This window comes from Scyliorhinus torazame, chromosome 3 (assembly GCF_047496885.1).
Source record: "Scyliorhinus torazame isolate Kashiwa2021f chromosome 3, sScyTor2.1, whole genome shotgun sequence".
Taxonomy (NCBI): domain Eukaryota; kingdom Metazoa; phylum Chordata; class Chondrichthyes; order Carcharhiniformes; family Scyliorhinidae; genus Scyliorhinus; species Scyliorhinus torazame.
The window spans coordinates 203,586,051-203,603,658 of NC_092709.1; the positions used below are offsets into that span (position 1 = coordinate 203,586,051).

At 46.9% G+C, this 17,608-nt stretch overlaps 1 protein-coding gene across 5 annotated transcripts in view; it reads right to left on the reverse strand.

Moving 5' to 3' along the window:
• lnx1 (ligand of numb-protein X 1) overlaps positions 1-17,608 on the reverse strand; it is a 351,286-nt gene that overhangs the window by 105,510 nt on the left and 228,168 nt on the right. For all 5 annotated transcript variants that reach the window (XM_072496765.1, XM_072496762.1, XM_072496764.1 and 2 more), the window contains 2 exons: positions 10,534-10,808; positions 6,618-6,764 (listed from right to left, as the gene is read on the reverse strand). In XM_072496765.1, coding sequence (XP_072352866.1) covers positions 6,618-6,764; positions 10,534-10,808 — 422 coding nt within the window. The remainder of the gene's footprint in view (positions 1-6,617; positions 6,765-10,533; positions 10,809-17,608) is intronic.

The following is a 17,608-nucleotide window of genomic DNA, read 5'->3' on the forward strand; positions in this document are numbered from 1 at the left end:
GGGCTTAAGTTGGGTGGTCTTTCCAAGGGCCGGTGCATTTGATGCGCCGAATGGTTTCCTTTTGCACTGTAGATTCTATGATTCCGCTCACTGGAACTCCCCACTGTACAAAACGGGGCTATGTGCGGCCTCGGCAGCGCGTTCCCCGTTCAGACCCCTGATACGACGCGAGTCAAGTTGAATAGCTATGCGTTTCTTACCATTGCGTGCGCCGGGAAACACGCGCCTAAATGCGCCTGCTTTCGGACTTTGTACCCATTTGGTTGAATCGAGCCCATTGTCTCCCAAATGGAGAATTTCGCCCAACATCTTTGCTGTTCTCTTTCACGTCTCAGGCACTGATTGTGCTTGCTGATAGTATGGCTTTGTAGGGTGGGACTTACTGATAGTATGGATTTGTAGGGTGGGACTTGCTGATAGTATGGATTTGTAGGGTGGGACTTGCTGATAGTATGGATTTGTAGGGTGGGACTTGCTGATAGTATGGATTTGTAGGGTGGGACTTGCTGATAGTATGGATTTGTAGGGTGGGACTTGCTCATAGTATGGATTTGTAGGGTGGGACTTGCTGATAGTATGGATTTGTAGGGTGGGACTTGCTGATAGTATGGATTTGTAGGGAGGGATTTCTCCACCCCCCCTCATATGGCATGTTTTACAGTGGTGGAGGTGGTCTGATGGCTGATGGCCAGATTTTCCCACTGATGTCAATGGCTTATTTCATGGCTCACAACCTTCTTCACCGGGGAATCCGCCACAGGTGGTCATCGTCGCCTGGACCGGAAAATCCGTTGGCAGGAAGAGACGGATAATTTTGCCGATCGAGTCACAGCTTCGTGGTTGTGTTTTTAGAGTTGGATGCCAACTTGAAGCTTGGGTTAAATAGCCAGTATTAGAATCAGGGGAACAGTGGATGAGATGATTTAGGGGGAGAAAGGACAACAGATGGCAGCAGATCGTCAAGGACAGTGAGGAGCTCTCTATGGAGTTGACTGCCCAGCAGCCACCTTGAGCTTGAACCATCGAATAAATAAATATATACTTAATGACAGCTGGAATTGGGGCACAATGTACCAGCTCAGTTTGCAGCAACCTTGTGTCCAAATCAAAAGATTGTATTTAAAATAAGATTTTAACCAAGGGTCTGTCTGCCCTCTCAGGTGAAAGATCCCATGACACACCACAGTCAATATTTATCCCTTGATTAACATCACGGAAAAAACAGATTATCGGGTCATTAACTCTGCTATTTGTGGGAGTTTGCTTTGTGCAAAGTGGCTGTCACATTCCCTGCGTTATAACAGTGACTACAACTCCAAAATATCTAATTGCCTGTAAAGCAGTTTGAGACATTCACAGGTCATGATAGGTGCTAAATGTGGAGATGGTATTCCAAAAGGATCGATGCTGGGACCATTGACAGAAAAATTTGCAGAAGACAATTGGGGGTGTTATTTAAACAGTGAATGTCTGCAACAAATCAAATGAAAAATGAAATGAAATGAAAATCGCTTACTGTCACCAGTAGGCTTCAAATGAAGTTACTGTGAAATACCCCTAGTCGCCACATTCCGGCGCCTGTTCGGGGAGGCTGGTACGGGAATTGATCCATAGTAATCTTGCAGAATGGTGTGTAAATGATAAATGAACTTCAACATAAATAAGTTTGAGGTAGTACCATTTTGCAGGGAGGCTATGGAGGCCAAATACTTCTTGGAAAATAATGTCTAAATAGGGTAAAGGAACAAAGGTATTCAGGGGTAGGTTTGCACATGTAGTGGTGCAGGTTAAGACCATACAAAACGAGGGCAGCACGGTGGCGCAGTGGTAGCACTGCAGTCTCATGGCGCTGAGATCCTAGGTTTCATCCTGGCTCTGGGTCACTGTCCGTGTGGAGTTTGCACATTCTCCCCGTGTTTGCGTGGGTTTCGCCCCCACAACCCAAAGGTGTGCAAGGTAGGTGGAGTGAACATGCTAAACTTGTCCCTTAATTGGAAAAAATGAATTGGGTACTCTAAATTTGTTTTAAAAAAAGACCATAAAAAACAAAGCACTGGAGTTCATTTCTGCAGGATAGAATTGAAAAACAAAAACCTGTATAGAAATTTGGTTAGAAGAAAATCGAAGAACTGTAAACAATTTTGGTCTCCATATTCTAAATAGTTGATAAAGGTTCGGAGAAAGTGCAAAAATAAATACTAGAATGATACCAGAACCACGAGGTTCCAGTGATCGCAAAGATTGAACAAGCTTTTTTTAAATTCATTTACGGGATGTGGGCGTCATTGGTTAGGCTAGCCTTTATTGCCCATCCTTAGTTACCCTTCAGAAGGTGGTGGTGAGTTGTCTTCTTGAACTGCTGCAGTCCTTGAGGTGTAGGGACACCCACTGTGCTATTAGTGAGGGAGTTCCAGGATGTTGCCCCAGCCACAATAAAGGAATGACGATATATTTCCAAGTCAGGGTGGTGAGTGACTTGGAGGGGAATCTACAGGTGGTGGGGTTCCTGGGTATCTGCTGCTCTTGTCCTTCTAGATGGTAGTGGTCGTGGATTTGGAAGGTGCTGTCTAAGGAACCTTGGTGAGTTACTGCAATGCATCTTGTAGATGGTACACACAGCTGTCATTGTTCATTGGTGGTGGAGTGTTTGAATGTTTGTGGAAGGGGGAGCAATCAAGCGGGCTGCTTTGTCCTGGATAATGTTGAGCGTTTTGAGTGTTGTTGGAGCTACACTCATCCAGGCAAGTGGAGAGTATTCCATTACACTCCTGACTTGTGCCTTGTAGATGGTGGAAAGGCTTTGGGGGAGTCAGGGGGTGAGTTAATCACCATAGGATTCCTAACCTTTGGCCTGTCCTGGTAGCCACGGTATTAATGTGAGTAGTCCAGTTCAGTTTCTGATCAATGGTAACCCCCAGTATGTTGTTTGTGGGGGATTCAGCGATGGTAATGCCATTGAACGTCAAGGGGTGATGGTTAGATCCTCTCTTGTATGAGATGGTTATTTCCATGTCATTTGTGGGGTGCAAATGTACTTACCACTTGTCAGCCCAAGGTTGGATATTGTCCAGTTCTTGCTGTATTTGTACATGTAATGCTTCATTATCTGAAGAGTTGCGAAAGGTGCTGAACATTGTGCAGTCATCCGAAAACATCCCCACCTTATGATGGAAGGGAGGTCATTGATGAAGTAGTTGAAGATGGTTGGGCCTAGGACACTACCCTGAGGAACTCCTGCAGTGATGTCCTGCAGTTGAGATGATTGACCTCCAACCACCACAACCATCTTCCTTTGTGACGGGTATGACTCCATCCAGCGGGGAGCTTTCCCCCTGATTCCAATTGACTAGTTTAGCTAGGCTCCTTGATGTCAAACTCTGTCAAATGCTGCCTTGATGTCAAGGGCAGTCATTCTCACCTCACCTCTGGCATTCAGCTCTTTGTCCATGTTTGAACAAAGGCTGTAATGAGGTCAGCAGCTGAGTGATCCTGGCTGAAGCTCTTCTCTCTAGAAAAGAGACGATTGAGGGGCGATCTGATAGAGTTCCTCAAGATTAAGAAAACGTTTGACAGGATAAATGTGGAGAATTTGTTTCCACTTGCAAGTGAGACCAGAAATATTTTTTTAAATTTGTGCATAAGATGTGGACATTGATGGCAAGACCAGCATTTATTAACCATCTCTAATTACCCTTAATAAGAGGGTGGTGAGCCAGTGTCTTGAACCATATGCTGTAAGTACACCCAAAGTATTGCTAGTTAGATGGGGAGTTGCAGGATTTCAACCCATGCATTTGCTGCCCTTGTTCTCCTCGGTGGTAAAGGCCAAGTGTTTGGAAGGTGATGCCGAAGAAACCTTGATGAATTGAATCTTGTAAATGATATACACAGCTGCCATTGTGTGTTGGTGGTGGAGGGAGTGAATGTTTAAGGTGGTGGGTGGATAGGATGCCAATCAAGTGGATTCCTTTCTCCTGGATTTTGCTGAGCTTCGTGAGGATTGTTGGCGTTATACTCATCCAGGCAATTGTAGATTATTTCATCCCACCCCTGACTCGTGCGTTGTAAATGGTGGCCAGCATTGGGGAGTCAGAGATGAGGCACTCAGCACAAAATTCCCAGCTTGGGGGGGCGAGATTCTCCACTCCCGCGCCGTTTGGGAGAATCGCCTGGGCCTCCAAAATTTCCCGGGACGCCGGTCCGACGCCCTTCCGCGATTCTCCCAAGTGGCGGGAATGGCCCCGTCGAGTTCCGCGGGATGCAGGCCGGAGAATCGCCGGAGACACTCAAAATGGTGATTCTCTGGCATCCCTGCTATTCTCAGGGCCGGATGGGCAAAGCGGCCAGGCCAAAACGGCGGGTTCCCCCCGGCGCCGTCCACACCTGGTCGTTGCCATTGGGAACAGCGCGGGAACGCTGGGGGGGGGGGGGGGGGGCGGCCTGTGGGGGGGGGCGAGGGTGGATCCTGCACCGGGGGGTACCTCAAATGTGGCATGGCCCGCGATCGGTGCCCACCGATCGTCGGCCTGTCCTCTCTGAAGGAGGACCTCCTTCCTTCCGCTGCCCCGCAAGATCCGTCCGCCATCTTCTTGCGGGGCGGACTCAGAGAGGACGGCAACCACGCATGCGCGGGTGACGCCAGTTATGCGCCGCCGGCCGCGTCATTTATGCGTCGCCGCCTTTACGCGGCGACAAGGCCTGCCGCGTGTAGATGACGTGGCCCCGATCCTAGCCCATTGTCGGGGCCTGAATTGATCGGGATCGGGGCCGTTTCGCGCCGTCATGAACCTCGACGGCGTTCACGACGGCGTGGGCACTTCGGCGCGGGAGTGGAGAATCCCGCCCCTGATCTTCCCTTTCACAGTATTTATGTGGCTGGTCCAGTTCAGTTTCTGGTCAATGGTAACACTGAGGATGTTGGTATTGGGAAATTCAACAATGATAATGCCATTGAATGTCATGGAGAGAGGGTTAGATTGTCTTTTGTTGGCTATCCAGAGGTACTTTATTGGCCACATGCATGCAAGTCTACTATGGCCGGCACCTTTGGAAAACTGGCAGTACAGCTGGAGCCTCTGGATCTTTCAACCTGCCTGGTGTTGTCGTCAGTAAATGAAAGAAGTTCATTGCATGCTGAACGGGGCATCAGTCACTACCTAGGTGGGTAGTGGTGGGCAGCCGCTGAAAGACCCCACACAGGTTTCCAGTTGAGGCCTGGATGGACTAGATGGTGAAAAAGTGAGGGCCACAGGCATTTAGTGGCCATCAGCACAATTGGTTGTAATGTTGGCAGCCAGCATGTCACAGATTACTGTGATTCTCTGCCTGGACAGTCGGAATCTTCAGAGGAACTGGCGCCCCGTCATCTGTAAGTATGTCAGCCTTGTCCGGTACACTCTATTGGCTGAATAATGGCTTTTCTTTATTCTGCCTGCCTGCTGCTGCCTCCCCTCCATGGGTCCTTGCGCTGCTGCAGATTGCCCACCTTGCAGGACCAAAGAGTGCACCCGTCCTTGACTTCCTCCCCCCATCTTTGCACTGGAGAAAGAACCTCCCACTGAATCTATGATTTGCAGTTAGAGACAATGAGGTTCAGCACAAGTACTTTACTGCAAAATGTTGGTGGTAGCATTTCCGGATAGATCCCTTCCCTCAAGAGTAGCTTTAATGCAGTTAAATTAATGAAAAGCTAAATTACCATCAACAGAAAGGTCTCCCAACATCTGCTCTGGTGAAGTCCCACTTGTAGTCTTGATACCCCTTTTGCAACACTTATCGGCAAAAAATGTAACTATGACCCAATGTGTTTCCCGTACACCCTTTGAATTATGGCATGGGCAATGTGAAATTCTGGTTAATTACCTTGGTAACAAGCTTAAACACTTGTTAATTAATTTTTTAAACGTCAGTCTGGCAGCCAATTTTGGCGCCTGCCCGACTTCCATATTAGGGCAGACAACCCAATGTCATCATGCCAGATGTTACTCATGTGCAGGACAGCAGTAGACCCGATTCCCAAAGACGAAATTCACCCCCAGGTCTGACTGTATGCAGGCATGAACTTCTCCATTACTCAAGGAGCTGTGACTGGCACTGAACACTGTGCAATCATCACCCAACATCTGCCCCTGTGATGGAGGGAAGATCATTGATGAAGTAGCTGAAGATGACTGAGCCTTGGACACAGTGTAGTACAATGGCCCTTAAATATAAAATAGTCACTAATAAATCCAACAGGGAATTCAGGAGAAACTTCTTTATCCAGAGAATGGCTAGAATGTGGAATAGCATAGCATGAGAAATAACCAACCTATTTAAGAGGACGCTGGGTAAAAACATGAGGGAAATAGAAGAATATGTTGTTGGAGTTAGATGAAGGAGGATGAGAGGAGGCCCATGTGGATCATAAACAATTGTATGGATCTATTGAGTTCACTGACCTGTCTCAATGTTGTAAATACTTTCAAGTCTTTCTTTCATTTTATCACGGCAGCTGCATCACTTCGTTCTCCTGTATTTACTCAACTTATTAATTTGTTTGTTTCAAGGCAATTTAATATGCACCATTGTACCTTCAACACACTATAAAGGAATCAAAGTCAAAGTTTTCTTTTTACCTTCTTCAGGAAGTGTTTCAGTCTGTATTTTCTCTCCAGGATCACGGTTAGCTAGGTTTTCACTGTTACTCCGACGGAGGTAGCTGAAAGCTCGATTCAGTTTTTTAAAGGATCTGCTTCTCATAGGTGTGCGATCTAAAGGTCGGTCTATGTGAAAATGGAAATTTGTGACATTATAAAATTGATCATATCATAGAATATGCTGTCTAATATCATAAAAGATGATGTCAATCTTTTGATTTTTGTATAAACTGCAAATTAAATATTACATGCTTAATGTAATATTGTACTGTGTTTTAATGAAGTTAATTAACCGGGAAGCAATTTTAAAGTAGAGGCTCTGTGATATATTAGAAATCATTGTTTCTTTCCATCTCTGCATTTCATTCCTTCCTTTGCTAATGGCATTGCCTCATGTTTGGGGTATAGTTTAACAGGTGCAAGTGACCCTGGCATCTTGTCTAATTGACTATTATTCATGTGTGAACTGTTCAACTGTGAGAGTTCTCAACAGTTCAGGGCAAACCGGACACGGGCTTTCTTAGCCTGGAGGCTGAGCTCAATCATTACATTCCTACCAATGTCTAGCCTGAGATTCATTAACAGACTCGTACTCTTTATCAACCAAGGTTAACCTCAATACATAGAAAAAGTGATGGTCTGGATTGTGGAACAAGAGGTTTGGAATAATATAATCAGAATCACAAAAGTAGGTTGGAACCTCAAACATAATTCATGTCATTTTTGATATTGTTCCTATTGCCTACATTTCTGATTAGAAATTTATCAGCTTCCATCCTTCCATTGCCAGGCACATCAAATCTCATGCATTGCAGAATAAAAAGAAACCTATTTAAATATATATCCATATTATTAATGCAGTTACAAATTTTTTTAAGGGTTTGTGGTTCGTTCCCTTTTTTTAATCTTAAATGTAATTCCTTAGAATGTTGTGAATCTGGAGGTTGTACCATTATTGCCAATGAGTTCAGTATTTTACATATTAAAATGACACAATGGGAATAACTGAAAGACAACGTGTTCTATACTAAACAATGGTGCACTGTTGTATACAGTGTGCTGTGTACTCGTGTCAATTTCCATAATAGGTAGGTAACAAAGCATGGATTGGTTAGCTGCTGATTTAACCTTTAGCCTGCTACTTCTAGATTTCTGTTGTGTATGCTGAATACTTAGCAGCACAAAGATCTAAACTCTGAGAACTTTACTTCTTGAAACTAGAAATAGGCATTGAACAGGATGATACCATGGTTTAAGTCACTAATTGATGAGGGGTTCATGTTACTTAGGATGTCAAAAATGGCTTGTAGACAAAGGTTGGCCACAATTTATTGAGTACAATTGGAATTGGTAAGAATCATTTTGTATTATTTCATGGAATGTATGCATTGGAGGCAAGACCAACATTTATTGCCCATCCCTAGTTGCCCTTCAGAAGGTGGTGGAGAGCTGCCTTCTTGGGCCGCTGCAGTCCGTGTGGTGTTGGTTGACCCACAATGCTGTTAGGGAGGGAGTTCCAGGATTTTGACCCCGAGACAGTGAAGGACTGGTGTTATATTTCCAAGTCAGGGTGGGGAGTGACTTGGAGGGGACCTTCCAGATGGTGGTGTTCCCATGTGTCTGCAGTCCTTGTCCTTCAGGGTGGTAGAGGTCGCAGGTTTAGAAAGTGATGGTGGTGAGTTGCCGCAGTGCACCTTGTATTTTAGTACGCACTGCTGCCAATGTGCATCGGTGGTGGAGGGATTGAATGTTTAAGTTGGTAGATGGGGTGCTGATCAAGCAGGCTGTTTTGACCTGGATGTTATCGAGTTTCTTGAGTGTTGTTGGAGCCATAATAATCCAAGCAAGTGGTGAGTATTCCATCACACCTCTGACTTGTGTCTTGTAATGGTGGACAGGCTTTAAGGAGTCAAGAGATGAGGTACCTGCTGCAGAATACACAGTCTCTAACCTGCTCTTGTAGCCACAGTATTTATATGGCTAGTCCAATTCAGTTTCTGGTCATGGTAACTCCCAGGATCTTGATAAAGGGAGATTTGTTGAATGTCTTGGGAAGATGGTTAGATTCTCTCCTGTTGAAGATTGCTTTATACTTGTGTGGCATGACTGTCACTTGCCATTTGTCAGCCCAAGCCTGAATGTTGTCCATATCTTGCTATATATGGACATGGACTGCTTCAGTGTCTAAGGAGTTGAGAATGGTGCTGCAAATTGCAGTCATCCCCACTTCTGACCTTATGATGGAAGGAAGGTCATTGATCAAGCGGCTGAAGATGGTTCAGAGAATCATAGATTTCCTACAGTGCAGAAGGAGGCCACTCAGGCCATCGAGTCTGTACTGGCACTCTGAAAGAGCACCCCTACCTAGGCCCACTCCCCCACCCTATCCCTGTAGCCCCATAACCCCTACCTAACTTGCATATATTTGGACACTAAGGGGCAATTTAGCATAGCCAATCCACCTAACCTGCTCATCTTTGGACTGTGGGAGGAAACCAGGCCACCCGGAGGAAACCCATGCAGACACGGGGAGAAAGTGCAAGCTCCACACAGACGGTCATCCAAGGCCTACGTTACTTGCATGAGGAACTCCTGCAATGATGTCCTGGGTTGAGATGATTTTCCTCCAACAACCACAACCATCTTCCTTTGTGCCAGGCATTAGGAGGGTTTTTCCCTTGACTCTCACTGACTCCAATTTAGATGCCACACTCTGCCTTGAAGCCACACTCAGTCAAATAGTGCCTTGATGTCAAGGGCAATCACTTTCAACTCACCTCTTGAGTTCAGCTCTTTTGTCTATGTTTGGACTAAGGCTGTAATGAGGTCTGGAGCTCAATGGCCCTGGTGGAATCAAAATTGAGGATAATTCCGCAGGTTATTGCTGAGTAAATGCTGAGATAGCACTATCGATAACTCCTTCCATCACTTTACTGATGATCAAGAATGGGCTGATGGAGCAGTATTTGGTCAGCTTGGATTTGTCCTGCTTTTGTGTACAGGTCACACCTGGGCAATTTTCACATTTCCGGGTAGATGCTTATATTGTAGCTGTACTGTATTGTAGCTTGGCCAAGGGTGCGGCAAGTTCTGGAGCACAAGTCTTCAGTATTATCGCTGGGATGCTGTCAGGGCCTTTGCAGTATTGAATGCTTCAGCTATTTCTTGATATCACGTGGAGTGAATCGAATTGACTGAAGACTGGCATCTATGATGCTGGAGACATCAGGAGGAGATGGGGATGGTTCATCCTCTTGGCACTTCTGGCTGAAGATGTTTGCAACTGCTTCAGCCAGAGGAATCTCAAGTAGACATGCTAACTGTTGTAGTAAAATATATTCTAGAAAGGGAGAGGCACAAAATATATCATTTGTTTTATTTCACTTGGGGAAAATATCCCAATTTTGAAATGAGGCCAACCAGCTAACCGGCACGGTAGCACAGTGGGTAGCACTGTTGCTTCATAGTGCCAGGATCCCAGTTTCGATTCCCGCTTGGGTCACTGTCTGTGTGGAGTCTGTACATTCTCTCTGCGTGGGGTCCTCCGGGTGCTCCGGTTTCCTTCCACAAGTCCCGAAAGACACGCTGTTAGGTAATTTGGACATTCTGAACAGGCGTCGGAATGTGGCGACTAGGGGCTTTTCACAGTAACTTCATTGCAGTGTTAATGTAAGCCTACTTGTGGCAATATAGATTATTATTGTTAACAGATTATCCCCAATGATCAATGCCTATCTTGCTCCCTCTTAAAGGCAAAACTCTTTGCAGGTCAGACAGACATTTTTAATAGTTCACATCCAAAATTCTTTCAATTCAAATTTATTTTGTCCATCTTTGAAAAACCCTAGAAACTAGCGCAGTTTTCAAATTGCATACAGTTTGTACGTATACTTACGCTTCTTTACATTACTTTTGCTCTGGGCGCTGGAATTGTTTTCTGACTGGCTGTCCTCTGTGCTTGACACAGAATCTGGGTTTGTCAGACCCGAGTCATCTGTCTTCAAGGCCACCGCTGCAGATGCTGACAGTTGAGCAGGGGGTAGCGGTTTGGTCAAGTCATTTTTATCCTCAGCCCGCCTTGGATCAAAATCTGCATCATTTGTTGAAGAATCCTCTCGCGAATTTCGCTTTCGTTCTCCCAAAAGTCCACATTGGATTGCTCCTTTACACCTAAAACAAGATTTTGATTTTCACAAAACATGGAAAGGCATATTGCAAACCTGTCATATTTGTGAAACAATTTAATCAAAATTAGCATTTTGATTCGCTACTACTTTCAGGTGTTTGTCGGCTGACTCATTGAATCTTTTCAAATGAATTACCAGGATGTGGGCGTCACTGGCTAGGCCAGTATTCGCAGCCCATCCTGGTATGCTTTCATTCAGATGTGCATCCCTTCAAATCTCACAAAATACAACACTATTTAGCAAGTGATTCAGGACAATATACAAGCTGATAAAGTAGTGCAGTTGATGAGTTTAATAATGTTATGCTGCAGAGCTAAATCATATAACCTACCAATGGAGGGAACATGAGACTAGTTAAGTAATTAGCCGTATTCCACACAGGACCACAGGCGTCTCTCTCAATTAGAGAAAGGCAGTTAGTTTTATATATAGCTTTCGGGGCACCACTCTGCAAGCATGAGGCAAGGAGAAGATACATGCCTCCATGAACTATCACTGCCAATATGGGGATTTAACCCGTGCCATTGGCATCATTCTGCAACACGCACTAAGTAGAAAGGTACATCAGTGAATTGATCCGCAAAGTATTAAAAAATATATATTTTTATTCTCCTTTTTCACATTTTCTCCCAAATTTACACCCACCAACAATAAACAATAATCAGTAACAAATATGTCAATCCCCATATCAATAGCAACGATCCCACCCTCCCACCAAACCCCAAACATTAGCCCGCATGTTCACATAAACAAATGACAAAAAGGAATCAGGAATCACCCATAGTCACCATTAACACACACAGCCCCCGATCAGCAAAGTATTTGATGTGAAATTGGTTACTTCAGCACCAATACAATACTATCAATCAATTTAATCTGACCTATCGTGTATGTATCTCAAAGGGCTGATCCAACTGGAAATGTTACACAGTTCTCATTTTACACCCAAGTGTCACCTGAATTTAAGAAGCCTGGTATCACAAGGAATACAAAGGTGTGCAGGTTAGCATGGATTGGCCATGTTAAATTGCCCCTCAGTATCAGGGATGTGCAGGTTAGGTTACGGGAATAGGGTGGGGTGGAGTGGGACACGGACCTGGATAGAGTGCTCTTTTGGAAGATCGGTGCATACTCAATGGGTCGAATGGCCTCCTTCTGCACTGTACGGTTTCTATGATTGTGAACACAAGTGTTTGGTTTTTAAAAAAAAAATATTTATCAGGGTTTTTTAACACAATTTTTCTCCCTTACAAACAATAACCACCCCCCCCCCCCGTAACAAAAAAAACCGAGAAATCACGCAGAGCAAGATATATACATGCCAAAATGATATATTTACACAGCTTTGTACACTGGCCCTCACCCGTACGTGCCAGTTTCCCCAACCCTTCATGTTATCTCTTGCTCATCCACCCTCCCAAAACATATGGACATGGTTCGCCGGGCTCCCTGAGCACCTTCCACATCTGTCCTCTACCCCAAAGAACCTACTCAACCTCGCCCCCGTCAAGTGCGCTCTGTGGACCACCTTAAATTGTATCAGGCTGAGCCTGGCACACGAGGAGGAGGAATTAACCCTACCTAGGGCATCAGCCCACAGACCTTCCTCGATCTCCTCCCCCAGCTCCTCCTCCCATTTACCCTTCAACTCTTCTACCAGCGTTTCCCCCTCTTCTTTCAACCCCTGGTGTATTTCCGACACCTTGCCCTCCCCGACCCATACACCCGAGAACACCCTATCTTGAACTTCTTGTGCCGGGAGCAACGGGAATTCCCTCACCTGTCGCCTCACAAAAGCCCTCACCTGCATATATCTAAAGGCATTTCCCGGGGGTAACTCAAACTTCTCCTCCAGTGCCCCTAGGCTCGCAAACGTCCCATCGATGAACAGGTCCCCCATTCTTCCAATCCCCGCCCGATGCCAGCTCTGGAACCCCCCGTCCATCTTCCCCGGGACAAACCCTGATCGGGGACCACACCGATGCTCCCATTGCACCCAGGTGCCGTCTCCACTGGCCCCAGATCCTTAGCGTTGCCGCCACCACCGGGCTCGTGGTATACTTTGTCGGCGAGAGCGGCAGCGGTGCCGTCACCAACGCCCCCAGGCTCGTTCCTTTACAGGACGCCATCTCCATCCTCTTCCGTGCCGCCCCCTCTCCCTCCATAACCCACTTGCGAATCATCGCCACATTTGCTGCCCGGTAGTAGCACCCCAGGTTTGGCAGCGCCAACCCTCCTCGGTCCCTACTTTGTTCCAGGAACCCTCTCCTTACTCTCGGGGTCTTATTCGCCCACACAAACCCCATAATACTCCTGCCTACTCTCTTAAAAAAGGCCTCAGTGATCACGATGGGAAGGCACTGAAACACAAACAGAAACCTCGGAAGGACCACCATTTTGACCGACTGCACTCTACCCGCCAGCGAGAGCGGTAACATGTCCCATCTTTTGAAATCCTCCTCCATTTGCTCCACCAACCTCATCAGATTCAGGTGAACACAATTGTTCATGGAGATGAGGGGGTGGAACCGGAAGTGAGGTGGGGAACAATGTGTTATAGAAATCTCTAACTGTTTTGCCTTTCCAGTGTGGGCATTAATGGGCCGGCTGCTCTGTGGAATGGCAATCACCGTCCGATTGCTACTTCACTCCTATTTCTCTACCACAGTCTGCAGCTGCACATTTCCCCCCTTGGCTTCTGGAGGGTAGTTGCTCCTGGAGTGCACGTTCATCAGCGGAAATGAAACCATGTCCCCCTTTTTACAGAACTAGCTGCCATACTCTGGTCGGTTTAAATATCCCAGACACTTAAGACAGGAGAGAGGGTAAGTGTATAAGGGAAGTGTACAAGGTTCTGTGTCGGTGAACTGCGGGGCCGCACATCTTGTTGCCATCTTGTTGGCTGGGATAGTGTGTGTGGGGAGTGAAGTGTGTATATGGGGCAGCAACTTGTCAGCCTCCTGAGTGTCAATCTCGGACCCGACGAATCCGGCACCGTTTTACATTGGAATTGATTGTGTTCCACATGGCGCCCATGAAAGGTCGCTGAATCGGTCCTGGTGGAGTGTCAGTTTTGCTGTTGTAGATGTCCCTGGCATCAACACTTAGTCTCAGGAACGGAGAATCCGGCTGCTGATGTCTCTGAGTTTAAATTGGAGTCCCGGTGGGTTCTAGATGCAGAGTAATTACCCAACGGAAGTTGAAACTTCTCAGGCAATTCCCGTGCAGCTCCTGTATGGGGATTTCTTAGAGGCCCCCCAGCATATTTCAGAAGTAACTCTGGCATATGACCCTCCGGAGAAGGGACGATCTGGGCCATTATTTCTTAACATTGGTTGCAGGGACTCATGTCTCTTTTTTTTGGCAGTTCAGTGAAATTTGTCATACGCCACAGCTGTCACAATAACTTGAAAATGATGCTAATGTTTTTGTTGGTAGCAAAGCATAAAACTGTCTTCATTCACCCTCCAGGCAATGAGATCAATTTACTCATGTTCATAATTAATTGTGTGATGTTAGCATCTAGGTGAAAAGGCTGACTGTCATGACACGAAACGAATTTCGGAGAAGCCCCATAGAAGATCAATGGTAAGTTCTCAAATGAAGTAAAGACCACCCTGATCGACCGTTCAATGAAATAAATAGAACTAAACAGAACAGTAAATATGTATGACAATTTAAGTCTAAAGTAAGAAGTAATGGGATATGACTATTGTACTGGATATGTCCATTTGCCATTAGATGATAGTCAAGCTTTATCCATATCATGACGCATTCAGACACACTCGTACAATCTTGACAAATGTTTATTGGACTACTGAGGTTTATAGGATTAAAATCTGACTAGACTTTTATGGCATACCGTACACTTGTGATAAACTACTGAGGAACACAAACATGCAGTGTAATGAGTCATAAATTGCCAGACAATTTCAGATTCAAAAGCAAGAGAAACTTTAAAAAACTAAATTAACATTTTAATCTGATGTCGAAATGTTCTGTACAACAAAACAGGATAATACAAAGTACACAGGGACAGCACGTCTCATTAAATATCTTCATTTTTCTCCAACTCTGCTGAATAGCGTCTCTTGCTGCCACCATCTCTCCTGCTGATTTTGTGGGGATTTTTTAAATGAATTTTTCCACTGTTATTTTTTCTTACTAATAACTCCTGCTTTCAGCTGTTCTACACTGTCTTAGCTCCTTCTTGCTATTTTGCTTTTTATTCTCCATCAATTATTTTGATCGAGCTGATGTTCAATTTCCACGCATATGTATTATGAAACAACAAGGGTGGAATTTTACCATAATTTGTCAAATTTGTCTGAGTGTCAGCTTCGGACTGAAAACCACCGTGTATCTCCCAGATTTCAGACCATGTTTTCTGGCATTCTGACAAAAAAAGTACTGGGGGTGCGTTTCACGCTGTCAGTCTGGCAAGGCAAGGCCTGACAGAGATCAGGGCGCCTTATTTAAAGGGTGCCCCGATCGGCAGCGAGGTAAAATTTCCCCAGCACAATCTCCCCACCCCACCACAAAGAAATCGGGGTTCTCTTCCCTGCTCTCAAGGCACAATCATCGGTGGCTCTTCCCTCCCCCCCCCCCCAACCACTGCGCCATCATTTGGGGCTCTTCCCCTCCCCCCATGGCCAACAACCACAGCAGGATCACCAGCGCTCCACCCCCTCATGTACTCTCACTCATTGTCAGCTCCCAGCCTCATTGTCTACTCACCCCCTCAATTCCAAGTCACCTCCTCAATGTCAGATGCCCCCCCTCACTGGCCGCTCACTCACTCAATGCCCTTTCCTCCTTCACTGCTAAGTCTCACCCCCTTCAAAGGCCTTGGTGCTCTCCCCACTCACAGCACACATAACGTAAGCCCCCCACAAATTGGGACAGCCCCCTGCAACTGGCTGGGACTGCCAGTTTGGACTTGACAGCGCCACTCTTGGTGGGCCCTCTTCCTTCAGGGAATGTTTACCTTGGCGGCCCCAGCAGGAACCCTTCAACTTCTTCCTGTCCTCTCATGTGATGTCACACTGATGAGGTTTCAATATTCTGCTGGGGGATTATCTGGCAGGGAAGGCCCTTCATAGAATTTAACATAGAATTTACAGTGCAGAAGGAGGCCATTTGGCCCATCGAGTCTGCACCGGCCCCTGGAAAGAGCACCCTACCCAAGGTCAACACCTCCACCCCATCCCCGCAACCCAGCAACCCCACCCAACACTAAGGGCAATTTTGGACACAAAGGGCAATTTATCACAGCCAATCCACCTAACCTGCACATCTTTGGACTGTGGGAGGAAACCGGAGCACCCGGAGGAAACCCACGCATACACGGGGAGGACGTGCAGACTCCGCACAGACAGTGACCCAAGCCGGAATCGAACCTGGGACCCTGGAGCTGTGAAGCAATTGTGCTATCCACAATGCTACCGTGCTGCCCTAATAGTATTAAGATTAATTTAGATGTATTTAAATGAGGTTCCCACCCTTTCCGGGCAGGAAATTTGTTCCATCACCGGTGAGGGGCGGGAAAATCAAGAAATGTGGACCAGGAGTCTCCATTCAGGAGTTTAAGTGCTCCCACCAGTGGAGATTTGGGACTGGTGTCTGCTGGCATTGGGAGTAGGGTCCAGGTGTGAGTCTCTCTCCTTTACCATACATACATATGCATGCAGAAATCCCCAGCCAATGGTAAGCAGGCAGGTTATAACATCCCTCCCCCTCAAAGTCCAAGGAATCCACCGAAGACCCTGGCGAAGGAGGGCGTCGGACTCGTTTTGCCGCAGGCCGGACACCATTTGCACGCGGCGCTGGATCAGGCGGCGTGTAACGAGACGGAGACCACCGCTTCCGTGATGAATGGTGTAACGGTTGTACATCCACGGCCAGTGAGCCCAAGGATTCCCCCTCTGATGCGTCCTGTGTCTCCATCTCGGAGTCAGAGTCTGCTGTCCTGTCGGCCGTCTGGGAACGCCACGCAGAGCGCAGTAGGCGTACTGCGGGTTGGCGTGGAGTAGATGTACCTTTTCCACCAGTGGGTCTGATTTGTGCGCCCGCACATGTTTCCGGAGCAGGATGGGTCACGGGGCTGCCAGCCAGGTCGGAAGTGACGTTCCAGAAGCGGACTTCCTAGGGAAGACAAGGAGGCGCTCGTGAGGCGTTTGGTTCGTGGTGGTGCACAGCAGGGACCGGATAGAATGAAGGGCATCCGGGAGGACTTCCTGCCAGCGGGAAGTTGGGAGACGCCTAGACTGTAGGGCCAGTAGGACGGTCTTCCAGACTGTTCTGTTCTCCCTCTCTACCTGCCCGTTCCCCCGGGGGGTTGTAGCTGGTCGTCCTGCTCGAGGCTATGCCCTTGCTGAGCAGGAATTGGCGCAGCTCGTCACTCATGAAGGAGGATCCCCTATCGCTATGGATGTAGGCGGGGAAACCGAACAGGGTAAAGATGGTGCCGAGGGCTTTAATGACCGTGGCCGCGGTCATGTCGGGGCAGGGGATGGTGAAGGGGAAACGGGAGTATTCGTCAACGACGTTAAGAAAGTACGTGTTGCGATCGGTGGAGGGGAGGGGGCCTTTGAAATCCAGACTGAGGCGTTCAAAGGGACGGGAAGCCTTTATCAGGTGAGCTCTATCTGGCCTGAAAAAATGCAGTTTGCACTCTGCGCAGATTTGGCAGCTCCTGGTGACTGTTCGGACCTCCTCGACGGAGTACGGGAGGTTGCGTGCCTTTATAAAGTGGTAGAAGCTAGTGACCCCCGGGTGGCAGAG